This window comes from Phyllostomus hastatus, unplaced genomic scaffold (genome assembly GCF_019186645.2).
Source record: "Phyllostomus hastatus isolate PE091 unplaced genomic scaffold, TTU_PhHast_1.1 phas_contig_210, whole genome shotgun sequence".
NCBI lineage: Eukaryota > Metazoa > Chordata > Mammalia > Chiroptera > Phyllostomidae > Phyllostomus > Phyllostomus hastatus.
Window position 1 is genome coordinate 13,616,367 of NW_025333737.1, and position 13,344 is coordinate 13,629,710.

General features: G+C 37.0%; 1 protein-coding gene across 12 annotated transcripts in view; it reads left to right on the plus strand.

Annotated features, from left to right (window-relative positions):
- BPTF (bromodomain PHD finger transcription factor) overlaps nucleotides 1-13,344 on the plus strand; it is a 128,732-nt gene that overhangs the window by 97,216 nt on the left and 18,172 nt on the right. For 10 of the 12 annotated variants that reach the window (XM_045837196.1, XM_045837200.1, XM_045837202.1 and 7 more), the window contains 5 exons: nucleotides 4,643-4,860; nucleotides 8,193-8,418; nucleotides 9,137-10,059; nucleotides 11,832-11,914; nucleotides 12,195-12,420. In XM_045837196.1, coding sequence (XP_045693152.1) covers nucleotides 4,643-4,860; nucleotides 8,193-8,418; nucleotides 9,137-10,059; nucleotides 11,832-11,914; nucleotides 12,195-12,420 — 1,676 coding nt within the window. The remainder of the gene's footprint in view (nucleotides 1-4,642; nucleotides 4,861-8,192; nucleotides 8,419-9,136; nucleotides 10,060-11,831; nucleotides 11,915-12,194; nucleotides 12,421-13,344) is intronic. The other 2 variants (XM_045837205.1, XM_045837207.1) reach the window with 1 other exon arrangement.

Genomic DNA, 13,344 nt, shown 5'->3' on the forward strand with positions numbered 1-13,344 from the left:
CTAAAAATGTTTTTTAAACCTTCAATAAATAGACTATATACATTCAAATAATTGGAGTAGAAAATGAGTTAAGAAAACAGTCCTTATATCAAAAGATGAAGATAAAAGCAAGAAAACAGCTAAGAAGCATTTAAGTAGAATAAAGCAAGATTACAAGACAGTGCCAGCCCTTTATTAATGTGAATAGGCTAAAGCTCCCATATTAAAATTTGAAGAATGTAAAGATGAGTGAAAAAAAATCCAACTATACATTTCTGAGAAACATGACTAAAATCAAATCACCACAAAAGGTTAAAAATCAAAAGATGGGCAAACCTATTTGAAATAAAGGCCAAAAAAAGAAAAAGAAAGGGGGAAGCAATAATAAGGATAAGAATAATCCTGCTGTTATGGGACAGAGTAGAATTCACTGTCTTCAGAAAACCTTAATTGGGGCATAGAAGCTCATTGTACAGTGGCTTAAAGACAAAGGTACAATGAAAATGCAATCTGGAATCTTTATGAACTAAAGATTATCACTGAAATGTATTCATCAAAAATTATTTGAAATTGAGGTGAGATTAAGAGAAGCATAGTACACCAAAAATAGACCATATATCAATTTTTGTACCTTCAGGAATACACATTGGTTTTAAATATTTATGGATGATTTGTATGAAAGTAGTCATATAATGTATCATAAGTGAAGAAACCTTAATGAATTTGAAAAAGTGGAATGCTGTTAGGCCACATTCTTTGTAATAAAGCTTTAAATTAATGTATTAAAGTATTATAGTAATAACTGTTACTTGCTTAGAAATTTAAAAATAATATTTCCTCATAAGTAAATTTTAAGTTCAACATCAAATGTGTAATTTCATATGGATTATCAAGTAGCACCTAAGCTATGCTGTCAAAGCTGAACTCAGAAGCAAATGCATTCTTTAATAAATCCTTCACCTACTCTAGGTACTTGAAGTACATTGGTGAACATAACAGTCCAAAAAGCCATTTTCTTAATAGTTAAATCTTTTTTTTTTTTAATTTTTTAAAGGATATTTATTTATTTATTTATTTATTTATTTATTTTTAGAGGGAAGGGAGGGAGAAAGGGAGAGAGAAACATCAATGTGCGGTTGCTGGGGGCCGTGGCCTGCAACCCAGGCATGTGCCCTGACTGGGAATCAAACCTGCAATGCTTTGGTTCGCAGCCTGCACTCAATCCACTGAGCTACTCCAACCAGGGCTTAATGGTTAAATCTTAACAAAAAGTTAGAAAAATATTTAAAATCTTACATGAAAAGGAGGAGGAAGTAAAATAAAAATACAAATATAATTAGAAAACAAGTCAAATATTATTAAAATAAGCCTTTTTTTGCAAATCTGATCTTTAGAAAAGATAATAAAATGCTAGTTTCAAAAATAAGGCATGAGAAAGTACTTTAAAAATAGGATAAACTTTTAAAAATCTAAACAGAATTGTTTACAGGTATCCTTGTGTTAAAACATTGAAAAGTCTCACTATCTGTACTCAGGAATTAAATCGTTTGAATAATTAGACATATATATTATTATTATTATTATTATTATTATTATTATTATTATAAATTTCAAATCTCAGTGACTCATGTCAAGGAAAGAAAATTTGGAAAATTTTGCCATATTATTACCTATAAAATATAATTCTAGATGTCATTATTTTAATGGTAAAATTCTTCAAAAAGATTAGGAAACAAACAATTCCTTCTTATGAAAAATAGTTACAGAGCCCTGGCTGGTATACTTCAGTGGATTGAGTCCTGGCCTGCAAATCAAAGAGGGTCTCTTTGGTTCCCAGTCAGGGCACATGCCTGGGTTGCAGGCCAGGTCACCAGTAGGGGGTGTGTGAGAGGCAGCCACGCATTGATGTTTCTCTCCCTCTCTTCCTTGCTCCCCCCCCCCCAATTAATTAATTAATCTTTTAAGAAAAAGGTTCTAGAACATGGGGAAAGAAGATTAAATTTTTTCCTGTTCATTTTACAAATTGAGTACAATTCTAATAAGAAATATAGCATAGTTTTAAGCAGTCTTTTTCTAATGCCCAAGCAGGATTTAGCACAGAAAACAAAGTATGATTTATTATTTCAGTTAATGCTACGGGGACAATCGATAAAAATCAATATCCATTCCTATTTAAAAATAGATGTCAGACAGGTAACTGAAAGATAAAATAATGTAAAGGGGGAAAAATTACAGGTGATAAATTATAATGTTCTTAGAAAAGCTGAGAAAATTGATGATTGCAAGATACATAGAGCCTTTGTTCCCTAAAGCCTTGTGTAGCTGCGAATGTGTGTTTGACTTGTATATGTGAATTTATAAAGCTTCAATATGAGTGGGGCTGTCATGTCAAAGGAAAAGCAAGATGGCCACTGGGGATGGTAGGACCCAGTGAAGATGAGAAGAGTTACAGCACCTGTGGTCACGAGAGGCGCTGTGGGTGGGTCAGTGGGCGCTGTATGTGTTTGAGTGTGCATGAATCAGCTTATCCTTGTTCCTTCCCTACACTAGCCTTTCCTGCAGGGCAGTCCACAGGCTCCCAGGGTGTAATAAAAAAGTTTAAATTTTTGTAATTGCATTTTCATGATAATCTAAAAATAACATGTATGTATTGTGGATTATCACTGAATGACCATCAGATAACCCGTTGCTACCAACCTGTTACCCATCTGTGTTTATGATGACACCATGTCAGTACCAGGTGATCAACTGAAGTAACCTTTCATGCATTGTTCTCTGACCTGCAGTATGGTGACATACTGTTGAGGTACAGATTCTCAAATTAAAACACTTGACTACACCTGCTGTATGGTTTTTTTGATTCATCTTGAAAAATGGATGAGAAGAACTAAGGAAAGTTTAGAAGAAAGAATAATGATGGGAACCTTGCACTGCCAGTTGTTAAAGTGTATTTTTAGCCCCCAGAGTTAGAAGCATGATACCAAAGGAAAGAAGACCAAGATGCATTGTACGTGAGAATGTGCTGTGTGACAAAGGTGGTGTGTTTGAATCAGAAGGAGGACTGGATTAATGAGGAAATGATAACTGGGATCATCAGTTTTGTGGGGGAATAGACAGCATACACTGTGATTAAGAATATATTGGGGAAGATATATCTGACTAGAGAGTATAAGAAAACTTTAAGAGCAATAAGTAAAGCATAAAGAAAATCCACATGAAAACACTTTTATAGGTTTATAAATAAAAGGCAGACAGCAAAGTGGAAAAATACATTTTTGCTATTTAGTCATATATCTTTAATGTGTAAAAAGCAACTATGAGAAAATAAAAAATGAATTACAATGACTTAGTTTTATATGCTGACTCCATAGTAATTAAAGAAATTCAAGTATTGTGATCATATTCTTTCTGATTGCTGAAATATTTTACTTTAGCGATAGTATCTAGGACTTTATTGTTCACTGAAATGGGCACTCAGTTATGGTGGGAGTATGAATTGATACAACCTTTCTAAAATTCAAGTTAGTGCTGTGTTCCTACTGTGAATCTAGTAACTGTGGATGTGTTTATTCTAAGGAAATATTTAGAAGCCCATAAAGATGTATAAGCAAGGATTTTACTATAGAGTTTTTTTAAAAGGAAAAAAGGAAGGTATTCTAAATGTCAAAATATGTAGTTGTATACATATGCAATCATATTGACCATCAGTCATTAAAAGAAATATACACAGAAATGTGCATGCACAGGAGAAAAAGAAGTGAATACCAAACTTCAAAAATGTGATATTCTTCTGTAATTAATAAAGAATAGTACTTTGTAAAACTAGCTCCCAAATAATTACTCTTAGCAGCCATCCTACAGGAAGCAGATTGGAGGGGAATCCCACTTCCCTTTCTTCCAGTTTCAGTAAGTTAAATGAGAAATGGTAGTTTTTAGAAGACTTTAGAACTTCATTCATCAGTAGTTTTTATTGAACAGTAACTGTGAATGCATTCTTTGAGCACTTTGCCCAAGTACAGGCATGTCTCGGAGATAACTGCTTGTTTGGTTCCAAGCCATTAAGATAAATCAAATGTTGCAAGTTGTAATCATTTTGTTGGTGGCAGGTCTTGACTTCAATTTGTTTAAAAAAAAAAAAAAGTAACATCTGTAAAGCTCATCAAAAAGAAGCACAGTAAGACGAGGATATAGTGGTCCTTCCCCTCATGCTTCTCCCAAACTATCTGACACAGATCTGTAGGAAAAGCCTGTTTATAATTGACCCAGAATATTTCAGATTGTGCTTTGTTTAAAATTCATATGAAATAATTTTATATTAAGTATTTTAATGTCCTATTCCTAAGGAAAGGCAGCCTTATAAATGGTATATTTTACATATTATTCTCTGTCTTTCCTATTGTCATTTTGACTTTAAACATTCAGGAAGAATATTAATTGCTTTTCCACTGTACTACAAATAGCAGGAGCTGGAGGCAGTCAGTGATATGACTGAAAACAAGCTCACTGATATGCATGTATATGTCTGAACGCATCCTTGAACTGCTGGCATCCCATAAGGTTTTCTTGAAAATGGAAAAGAATACATTCATCTGAAGTGTTAAAGTATTTGAACTCAAAATGCTAAGGGCCTATAAGTATTTATAATGCTTTGCTGTTTGCCTAGGTACTCCTCAGCAAGTGGTAACTCAGATCATCAGAGGTCAGCCTGTTTCCACTGCAATCTCTGCCCCTAATGCAGTTTCCTCAACACCTGGGCAGAAAGGATTAACGTCAGGAACATCCACTGCAAATCTGCAGCCTTCGACCTCACAGTCCCCTCGCCCCCAACAAGGACAGGTGAAGCTCACCATGGCTCAGCTCACTCAGTTAACACAGGGTCACGTAAGTAATGCACCATCACTTTAACTTCAGAGGTGATCGTATTTATTCTTGTTGTAACTTTAAAAGAGTACTTATTTTCAGAAACTAAAAAAGCACTTGTTTTGAGTAAGAAATGGCCGCTTTTTAGGGTTAAACAAAAGTAGTTTTTACAGGCAGTATATGATAAGCCTCACCTATCTAGAGTCCTTAGACCAGGAGCTGTAACAGTGAGAGGGGTACCCCTTTTAACCACCAAAATGTTATTGATTGACCCATTTCCATGGGAAAAATAAGATTTGAGTACATCAGGTTGCTTCCTTGCAAGGCTCAATATTATCAATTATTTAATAGTAATCAGGAGATTGAATAGATTGAAGTTCCCATGGAACTTGATAAGCTGACTTTTTAAAAAGATTTTATTTATTTATTTTTAGACAGAGGGGAAGGGAGGGAGAATGAGGGAGAGAAACATCAATGTGTGGTTGCCTCTTGGGTTTCCCCCACTGGGGACCCAGCCTGCAACCCAAGCATGTGCCCTGACCAGGAATCAAACCAGTGATTCTTTGGTTCTCAGACCCACACTCAGTCCACTGAGCTACACCAGCCAGGGAGATAAGCTGATTTTTAAAATTTATATGGAAATACAAAGGATTAAGAATTGCTGTCGTACTTTTGAAAAACTGGAGAATTTGTTCTACATAATAACCTGATATCAAAACTTAGTATAATGCTTCATTAATTAATAGAGTAAGATATAAACACAAGGATAGGTAGACCTCCAGAACAATATAAAAAGTACAGAAAATGACCCATTCCTGTGTGGCAATGGAGTTGACATTGCAGATCATTGAGGAAAGGACACTTTCAGTAAAAGGTACTGGGACAATTGAATAGATATGGGAAACCATGAGATTAGACACTGCCTCACTCAGTCTTCATAACTTTTGTGTTGAAAAGGGTTTATTAAACACACAGAAAACACTACCCATAGATGAAAATTTAGTGAATTCAACTACATTATAAAAGAGAGTGAAAAGAATGAGAAAGTATAAATACAACCAAACAAGGAATACATGAAGAATTAATATAAATTAAGAAGAAAAATTCTGTAGCTCAGTGTAAAAAAGGGAGAGCTACACCAGCTAACCCTTTTGAGAAGAAAGGACATATAAATGCTAAACTTTATTGGTAATGAGGGAAATGCTTTCGAAAGCCATATACATAACAGATTGGTATAAATTAAAATGCCAGACAAAATAAAGAGTTAAAGACACAACACACACAGAATGAATCCTTTGTGCACAACTGGTAGTGGTAGTATAAACTGGTTGAACCATTTTGGAAAACTAGACATTACCTAGCAAAGCTGAAGGTATGTGTGCCCCAGGTCCCAGTGGTTCTGTTTCCAGGTGTATTGCCTAGAGAGGATCTGTTGAGGTGAGCACCAGCATAATGAATGTCCATGACAGCATTGTTCAGGAGTGAAAACTGGGAACAACCCAAATGTCCATGTATGATCGATCAGTTAGATAAATAAATTCTGCTATAGTCCTACAAACTTACATTGCAGTTCCATTTGTGTAAAATTCAGAAACAGGCAAAAGCGGCTATATTGTGTAGGGATAGAGGGCGACTGCATTGCCTACCTAGCGGGGGCGCTATTCTCATATTTTTTTTGTGGGTGGTGCTCCTGAAGTTGTGAACCTTTAAAGATATATACATGAGTAGGAGCACTCTGAAGGAATGCAACATTACCATCACGGTGAAAATAGTAGTTGCTCTAGGGAACAGAAAGGAATTAAAATCAGAACAGGTCACATGGGGGTGCTTCTTAGATACTGGCAGTGGTGACCTGAGGCCTGGTCTTACAGAGGTTCATTTGGTGTTTTAAGTATTTTTGAATGCATACAAAAAATAGTTTAGAAAAGCAAGAGTAAATAAGGGACTCATGAGTAAAGTATGTGTTGCTGAGATTTCATACACGAATTTTGTAGCACAAAGTTTGACTGTTGGTAATTTGTGGTATGTTGTTTCTACTTTTGCTTTCTACTTCTTCTTCATGTTGCTGATAGTTAAGGTTACCAGGTTAGTAAGTCCTGGACAGAAGAGGCGGTACATGCAGAGTTTTAATTCCTGGTCCCCATATTCATAACTGCTTGGACATTAGTGACCCTCCTGACTTGGTATTTGCTTTCCACGTCTGAAAGCCTAAGCTTAGATAATTTGGTAAATATGGGAAATCCAGCAGACCCAGTTCCTCATTTTATCTCACCTTCAACTTGCTCACTAACTTTGGGCAAGGAACATGAACTTTCCAACTTGAGTTTCTTAATTGCTAATAAGATCATAGTAATATTTTCTCGCCCTACTCCACAAAGTCACAAGTTCATTGTGAGAAAAATCACGAGGCAGGCAGTATGTGTAAAGTTGCTTCAAAATTATAAAATGATATGAATATAAGATGCTGAAAATCAGAATTTTTTGTTGGTGTTAGCATTTCACTTCAGTGTCCTTATAGTAGTCCCACCTTATTTGTAGGGGATTCATTCCAAGACCCCTGTGGATGCCTGAAACCATGGACCATACCAAACCCTACGTATATTATGTTTTTTCCAAACACACACACGTTTTCGTTCAAAGGAAGCACCTTATAGCTCTTCTTCGGCGTATCTGAATGACCAGTATCGCTGCCCTTGTGCTTTGGGGGCATTATTAAGTAAAATAAGGGTCACTTGAACGCAACAAGCACTGTGGTAGTGAGACAGATGACTGATAACCAAGAGGGTTGCTAAAGTGATTAACAGTGGGAGCACGTGCAGCATAGACAAGATGAGCTGGACAAAGGGGTGATTCCCAGTCTGGGGGCTTGAAGCAGTCAGTGTACGATTACCTCACACTCCTCATGATGGCACACAATTTAAAATTTATGAATCATGTATTTCTTAAATTTTCCATTTAATACATTCATGCAGTACTTGGCTGTGGGTAACTGAAATTGTGGAAAGCAAAACCATGGTTAAGGTGGTGGGGGTGTGTTGTATTTTAAAATTTGGATGGTTTAGATCTGGAGCAATGCTGTTACTTACAGACAGATTCCTGGCTGTCCATTTGGAGAGCTTGGACTGGAACACTCTGGGTTGTTAGTTCATGGTTTTTCTAATAAACAGCCTCAGTCTTATATTTATAAGAAATAAATATTCTTATATTAGCTTATCTGAATTCCTTCTGGTGCCATTCCATAGACATTTAAAGACATATTTTCATTATGTTATAGGATCTTTTAATATAAAAATGGTATACTTACACATTGATGCTTTGAATTCTGTTTACATGTTATGTGTTTTTTTCCATAGGGTGGGAATCAAGGTTTGACAGTAGTAATTCAAGGACAAGGTCAAACTACTGGACAGTTGCAGTTGATACCTCAAGGGGTGACTATACTTCCAGGTCCAGGACAGCAGCTGATGCAAGCTGCGATGCCAAATGGTACTGTTCAGCGATTCCTCTTTACCCCGTTGGCAACAACAGCCACAACTGCCAGCACCACCACCACCACCACTGTTTCCACCACAGCAGCAGGTAGAACTTGAGTTTATCGGAAGCACTGCATGTTATTGCCACAAGTTGCTGGGCTAGCAGAGGGGATAAGAGATGAATGCTTGTCTTGGGAAGGATATACCTCAAGCTAGTAAGCCTAACAGTTGGCTGGTCAGCCTCACAACATGATCTCTTATTTTTACAGACTCTTTCACCTTTACCCCTCATAAAATATATAGAAAGGGAGGTGAGGGAGTGTAATTGTGGTAATAACTACTCTCACATTCCTTGGAAGCCTTATAGGCACTGGTTGAACGATGAAGTTAATCGTAGGATGGGTGGGTATGTAGATCCAGATCATAACCTGCAAGTGAGAGCTGCCGGTTCAGAACCACTTCGTTTGCTTTCTGCAAGCTGCTGTGGTCACTAACCGCCACCACACCCTAGGAGCAAAATGAGGGTGAGCACTTGCCTGGGCTAAAAGGCCTGGCTGATTTCCAGAGCCTGAGCCTTACTTTGGAAACTAGCTATCTGGAGAGTCAGCAAAGTGTGCAGGTGGTAGCCATAAAACAGGGCCCACACTCCCCAATTTCAAAGATTCCTAACCCAAGTTTGTCTAAATGGAGCCTTTCTAAGGCATCAATCTTTTATTCTGAAATACAGAATTCTCACCTTTAGAAAATCCCCTTCAAATTCTTCTTTAATCTTGGTCTTATGTTCTTTCAGAATAATAGAATTATTTGGTTTTTCTTTCTCACAGGTACAGGTGAACAAAGACAGAGTAAATTATCACCCCCGACACAGATGCAACCAGCCAAAACCCTGCCACCAGCTCAGTCATCAAGTGTGAATCCTCCGGAATCCCAGCCACAGGCTGCTCAGCCTTCAGCTCAGCCCCAGCCCCAAGCTCAGCCCCAGTCCCCAGCTCAACCTGAAGTTCAGCCTCAGCCTGAAGTTCAGACCCAAACAACTGTTGCATCCCATGTCCCTTCTGAAGCACAACCCACCCAAGTGCAGTCATCCAAATCCCAAGTTGCAGTACAGTGTCAGCCTCAAAGTAATGTTCAAGGACAGCCTCCTGCTTGCGTCCAAAGTCCACCACCACCACAGGCTCGAATACGTCCATCAACTCCATCCCAGGTGTCTCCTGGTCAGCAATCCCAGGTTCAGACTACAACCTCACAACCGATTCCAATTCAACCACATACATCTCTTCAGATACCTTCCCAGGGCCAGCCACAGTCACAACCCCAGGTACAGTCTTCACCTCAAACTCTTTCATCGGGACAGACGTTAAGTCAAGTTACTGTTTCATCCCCATCCTGTCCTCAGCTACAAATACAGCAGCCACAGCCCCAAGTCATTGCTGTGCCTCAGCTGCAACAACAAGTCCAGGTTCTCTCTCAGATCCAGTCGCAGGTTGTGGCTCAGATACAGGCTCAGCAAGGTGGTGTGCCCCAGCAAATCAAACTCCAGTTACCTATTCAAATTCAGCAAAGCAGTCCTGTGCAGACTCACCAGATTCAGAATGTGGTTACAGTGCAGGCAGCCAGTGTGCAAGAGCAGTTGCAAAGGGTTCAGCAACTCAGGGATCAGCAGCAAAAGAAGAAACAGCAACAGATAGAAATTAAGCGGGAACACACCCTCCAAGCTTCTAATCAAAGTGAAATCATTCAGAAACAGGTAAAGTTATTAAGTAAAAGCAGCATGTTCAGTAGCTTGAATTATTGTGCTGTGCATTAGACTTAGTGTTTGGTTGTGTTAGGTTTCCTAAATGAGACAGAAGTCATTGATGTTTCACTTGAGAAGCAGCACTGGTTTGACCAAAATATCGAATGAGTATTATGATTTGGAACTCTTTGTTGGCAGTAGTCAGTGCTTATTAGAAAAACTACCTGCATTTTGGGAAAACTAAGATGGAAAGGATGGAGTTAGGAGTTGTAGTATCATTAATAGAAAACTGGAAGGTTTAATGAAGCTTTAAGTCCACTTCAGGCCTCATAGCAATTTGTTTGAAGTTATTTACAGTTGTCATCCCTTAGTTTGCATGTAGACGAAGCAAATTATAGACTGGTTAAGCTCATTTGCATTTCTAGCCACACCTTTGTAACTAAGTATTAAATATTCCTCCATAGCTTACATGTAAAGTGGCATTATGCAGTAGCATCTTAGTGAAGTAAGGTAATTTAGATGAGTAAGATTTATTCTACTTAAAATGAAGTAACATGTATAACATTACCGTAAAAAGTTTCCTTTGCATCTACAACATGCACTGCCTGGCACTAGTCGGGAGTTTGAGTGTGGATTTCAAGTGTTCCCATGTCATGAGGCCTGCATTCAGTCCCCGGGTCTCTGATTCACAGCCCCTGAAACTCACTTGTGTCCTCTAGCCATATCCTCACTAAAACTGCCTCTTTCCAGCCACCCAAGGTCACTGTAATGATTGAATGAGGTGGTGTATGTAGAAGCACTTTTATTTTGTTTTTATTGACATGTATTTGACATATAGCATTGTGTAAATTTAAGGTATACAACATGTTGGTTTCATACATTTAATATTATAATGTTGCTATTGTAATGTTAACTAGTACCTCTGTCATGTCACATAAGTATCATTTCTTTTTAGTAGTTCCAATAATATCTAGTTTCTTAGCAACTTTGATGATTATACGCACTTTTTTTAAAAAAAGATTTTGTTTTGTATTTGTATTTACAAATTTTTGTTTTGTATTTATTTTTAGAGATGGGGGAGGTAGGAAGAAAGAGAGGGAGAGAAACATTGATGTATGAGAGTCACATCAATCGGTTGCCTCTCACATACCCCCACCCGGGGACCTGGCACACAACCCAGGCATGTGTCCTGGCTAGGAATTGAACCGGCGACCATTTGGTTTGCAGGCCGGCACTCTACTGAGCCACACCAGCCAGGGCTAGAAGCATTTTTTAAATAGTAAAAGAGTTTAAAAGACCTATAGTAATAGAATTATAAAATTAACATAATATGTAATATGTTAAAATGTATTATTACTCAGATCTTAGTATTGTATAGTCTATAAATTGAAATTTATATACCGCAATATCTATCTTTACCCTAATATCTTTAGCCTATTTGCAGGATAGGGATGGAGAGAATCCTTAAAATTAATGCCATAATGTTAAAAATATGGCCTTTAGAGGATAATGGTGGGGCTAGAATTACATGTATAGTTTTTATTTTGTCTCAGGATCTCTGTATAAAATTATTTCTACCTTTCAGTGTTATGAGGAGTAAATGAGGCATTGTCAATATGTGGTAAGCACCCAGACCATATATAGCTCTAATTTTATTTGTGTGTGGTAGAAAATTCTTACTTTCTTTGGGAAACACATACTTATGCTCAGGTTTCTATTGTTATCTGTGTACCAACTTGTAGTCATTATAAAATATGCACTTTGAATTTTGTTCTGTCCTGAAGGTGGTGATGAAACATAATGCTGTAATAGAACATTTAAAACAGAAAAAGACCATGACTCCAGCTGAAAGAGAAGAGAATCAAAGGTAGGGAGAGATGTTTATAACCCAGTAAAGGGTCTCATTGTATATCAGTCTCTTCTCTTTAGCATACAAACGCACAGGTTCTGAGTTTATGTTTTTTAATCTCAACTGAAGTTAATTAAATGAGAAACCCTGCACAAATAAGTTCTAATAGCTGATTTGAATCACTCTTTGGAGCTTTATAGTCACTGAATATTTGTATATCACCTGTAGAGACATCAAAAATCTTAAGCCCTGCAGAATGAAATACCCAGCATTACATAGGTTGTGTATTTCTCTCTAGAATGATTGTCTGTAACCAGGTGATGAAGTATATTTTGGATAAGATAGATAAAGAAGAAAAACAAGCAGCAAAAAAACGGAAGCGTGAAGAGAGTGTGGAACAGAAACGTAGCAAGCAGAATGCTACCAAGCTCTCTGCCCTGCTCTTCAAACACAAAGAGCAACTTAAAGCTGAAATTCTGAAAAAGAGAGCTCTCTTGGACAAAGATCTACAAATCGAAGTGCAGGTAAGAAGGTATTCCCTTTCCTTCCATGTCCAGTTTTTAGCATCTAATTGTATTCTTTTTTCCCCTGAAATTTTGGTTAAACTTAAAATTTCAGCTTGATTTCTAGAATTTACATTTTTATATATTTAGTAAAAAGCTGTGGGACACATCTTAGAGATTTTGTATCGAAATGAATGTTGTAACCTCTAAAGTAGGCACACTCTTTAAGAGCTGAGTAAAACATTTGCAAACTCTCTTCGAAATAGCTTTTATTCTCTAGGACATAGTCTTGCCAAAAGTTATCAGGAGCCAACTTTCATGAGAAAGGTAGACAGAAAAACTGTGAAATAATGTCGAAAATAAAAAAATAAAGTGTGCCCATTAAATAATAGTACATTTCTTCCTGGCCTTGGAAATGATCTGGCAAGCATTACTGTTCTTCTGCTTACTTGGGGAATTTATTGAAAAATGAAAGAAAACATTTATTCAGATATATTTAAATAGCTTTTTAAAAGAGAAGAAGGCTACATAAAGCATCCCTAAAAGAGCCTTGTATATTTTAAGAAAGTTAGAAACATTAATTGATCAGCTCCAAAATCAGCATAACTCTAAGACATTAGAGATCTTCCTACTAATGTCAGAAACCAGATTACAGTGCCTGAAACTGACGTCGTTATTTAGTGTCTCTAGAAATTCTATCTAATGTGTTAAGCCAACAAAGATCAGACAGTGTTGTTATTGTGTGTGATACTACTATTATATCAAAACCCCAAAAGAAAAATTATTAAAATTTGTGAGAGAATTAATTAAGGTAGTCGATTAGTGTCAGGACTGCAAACATTGTTAAGGTATAATAAACAAATGAGCGAATTCACAGAAGCAACAGAAGATAAAATACACTCCCTCCCACTTGAAGAAATATTTTATAGGTCAAAATTTCAGCGT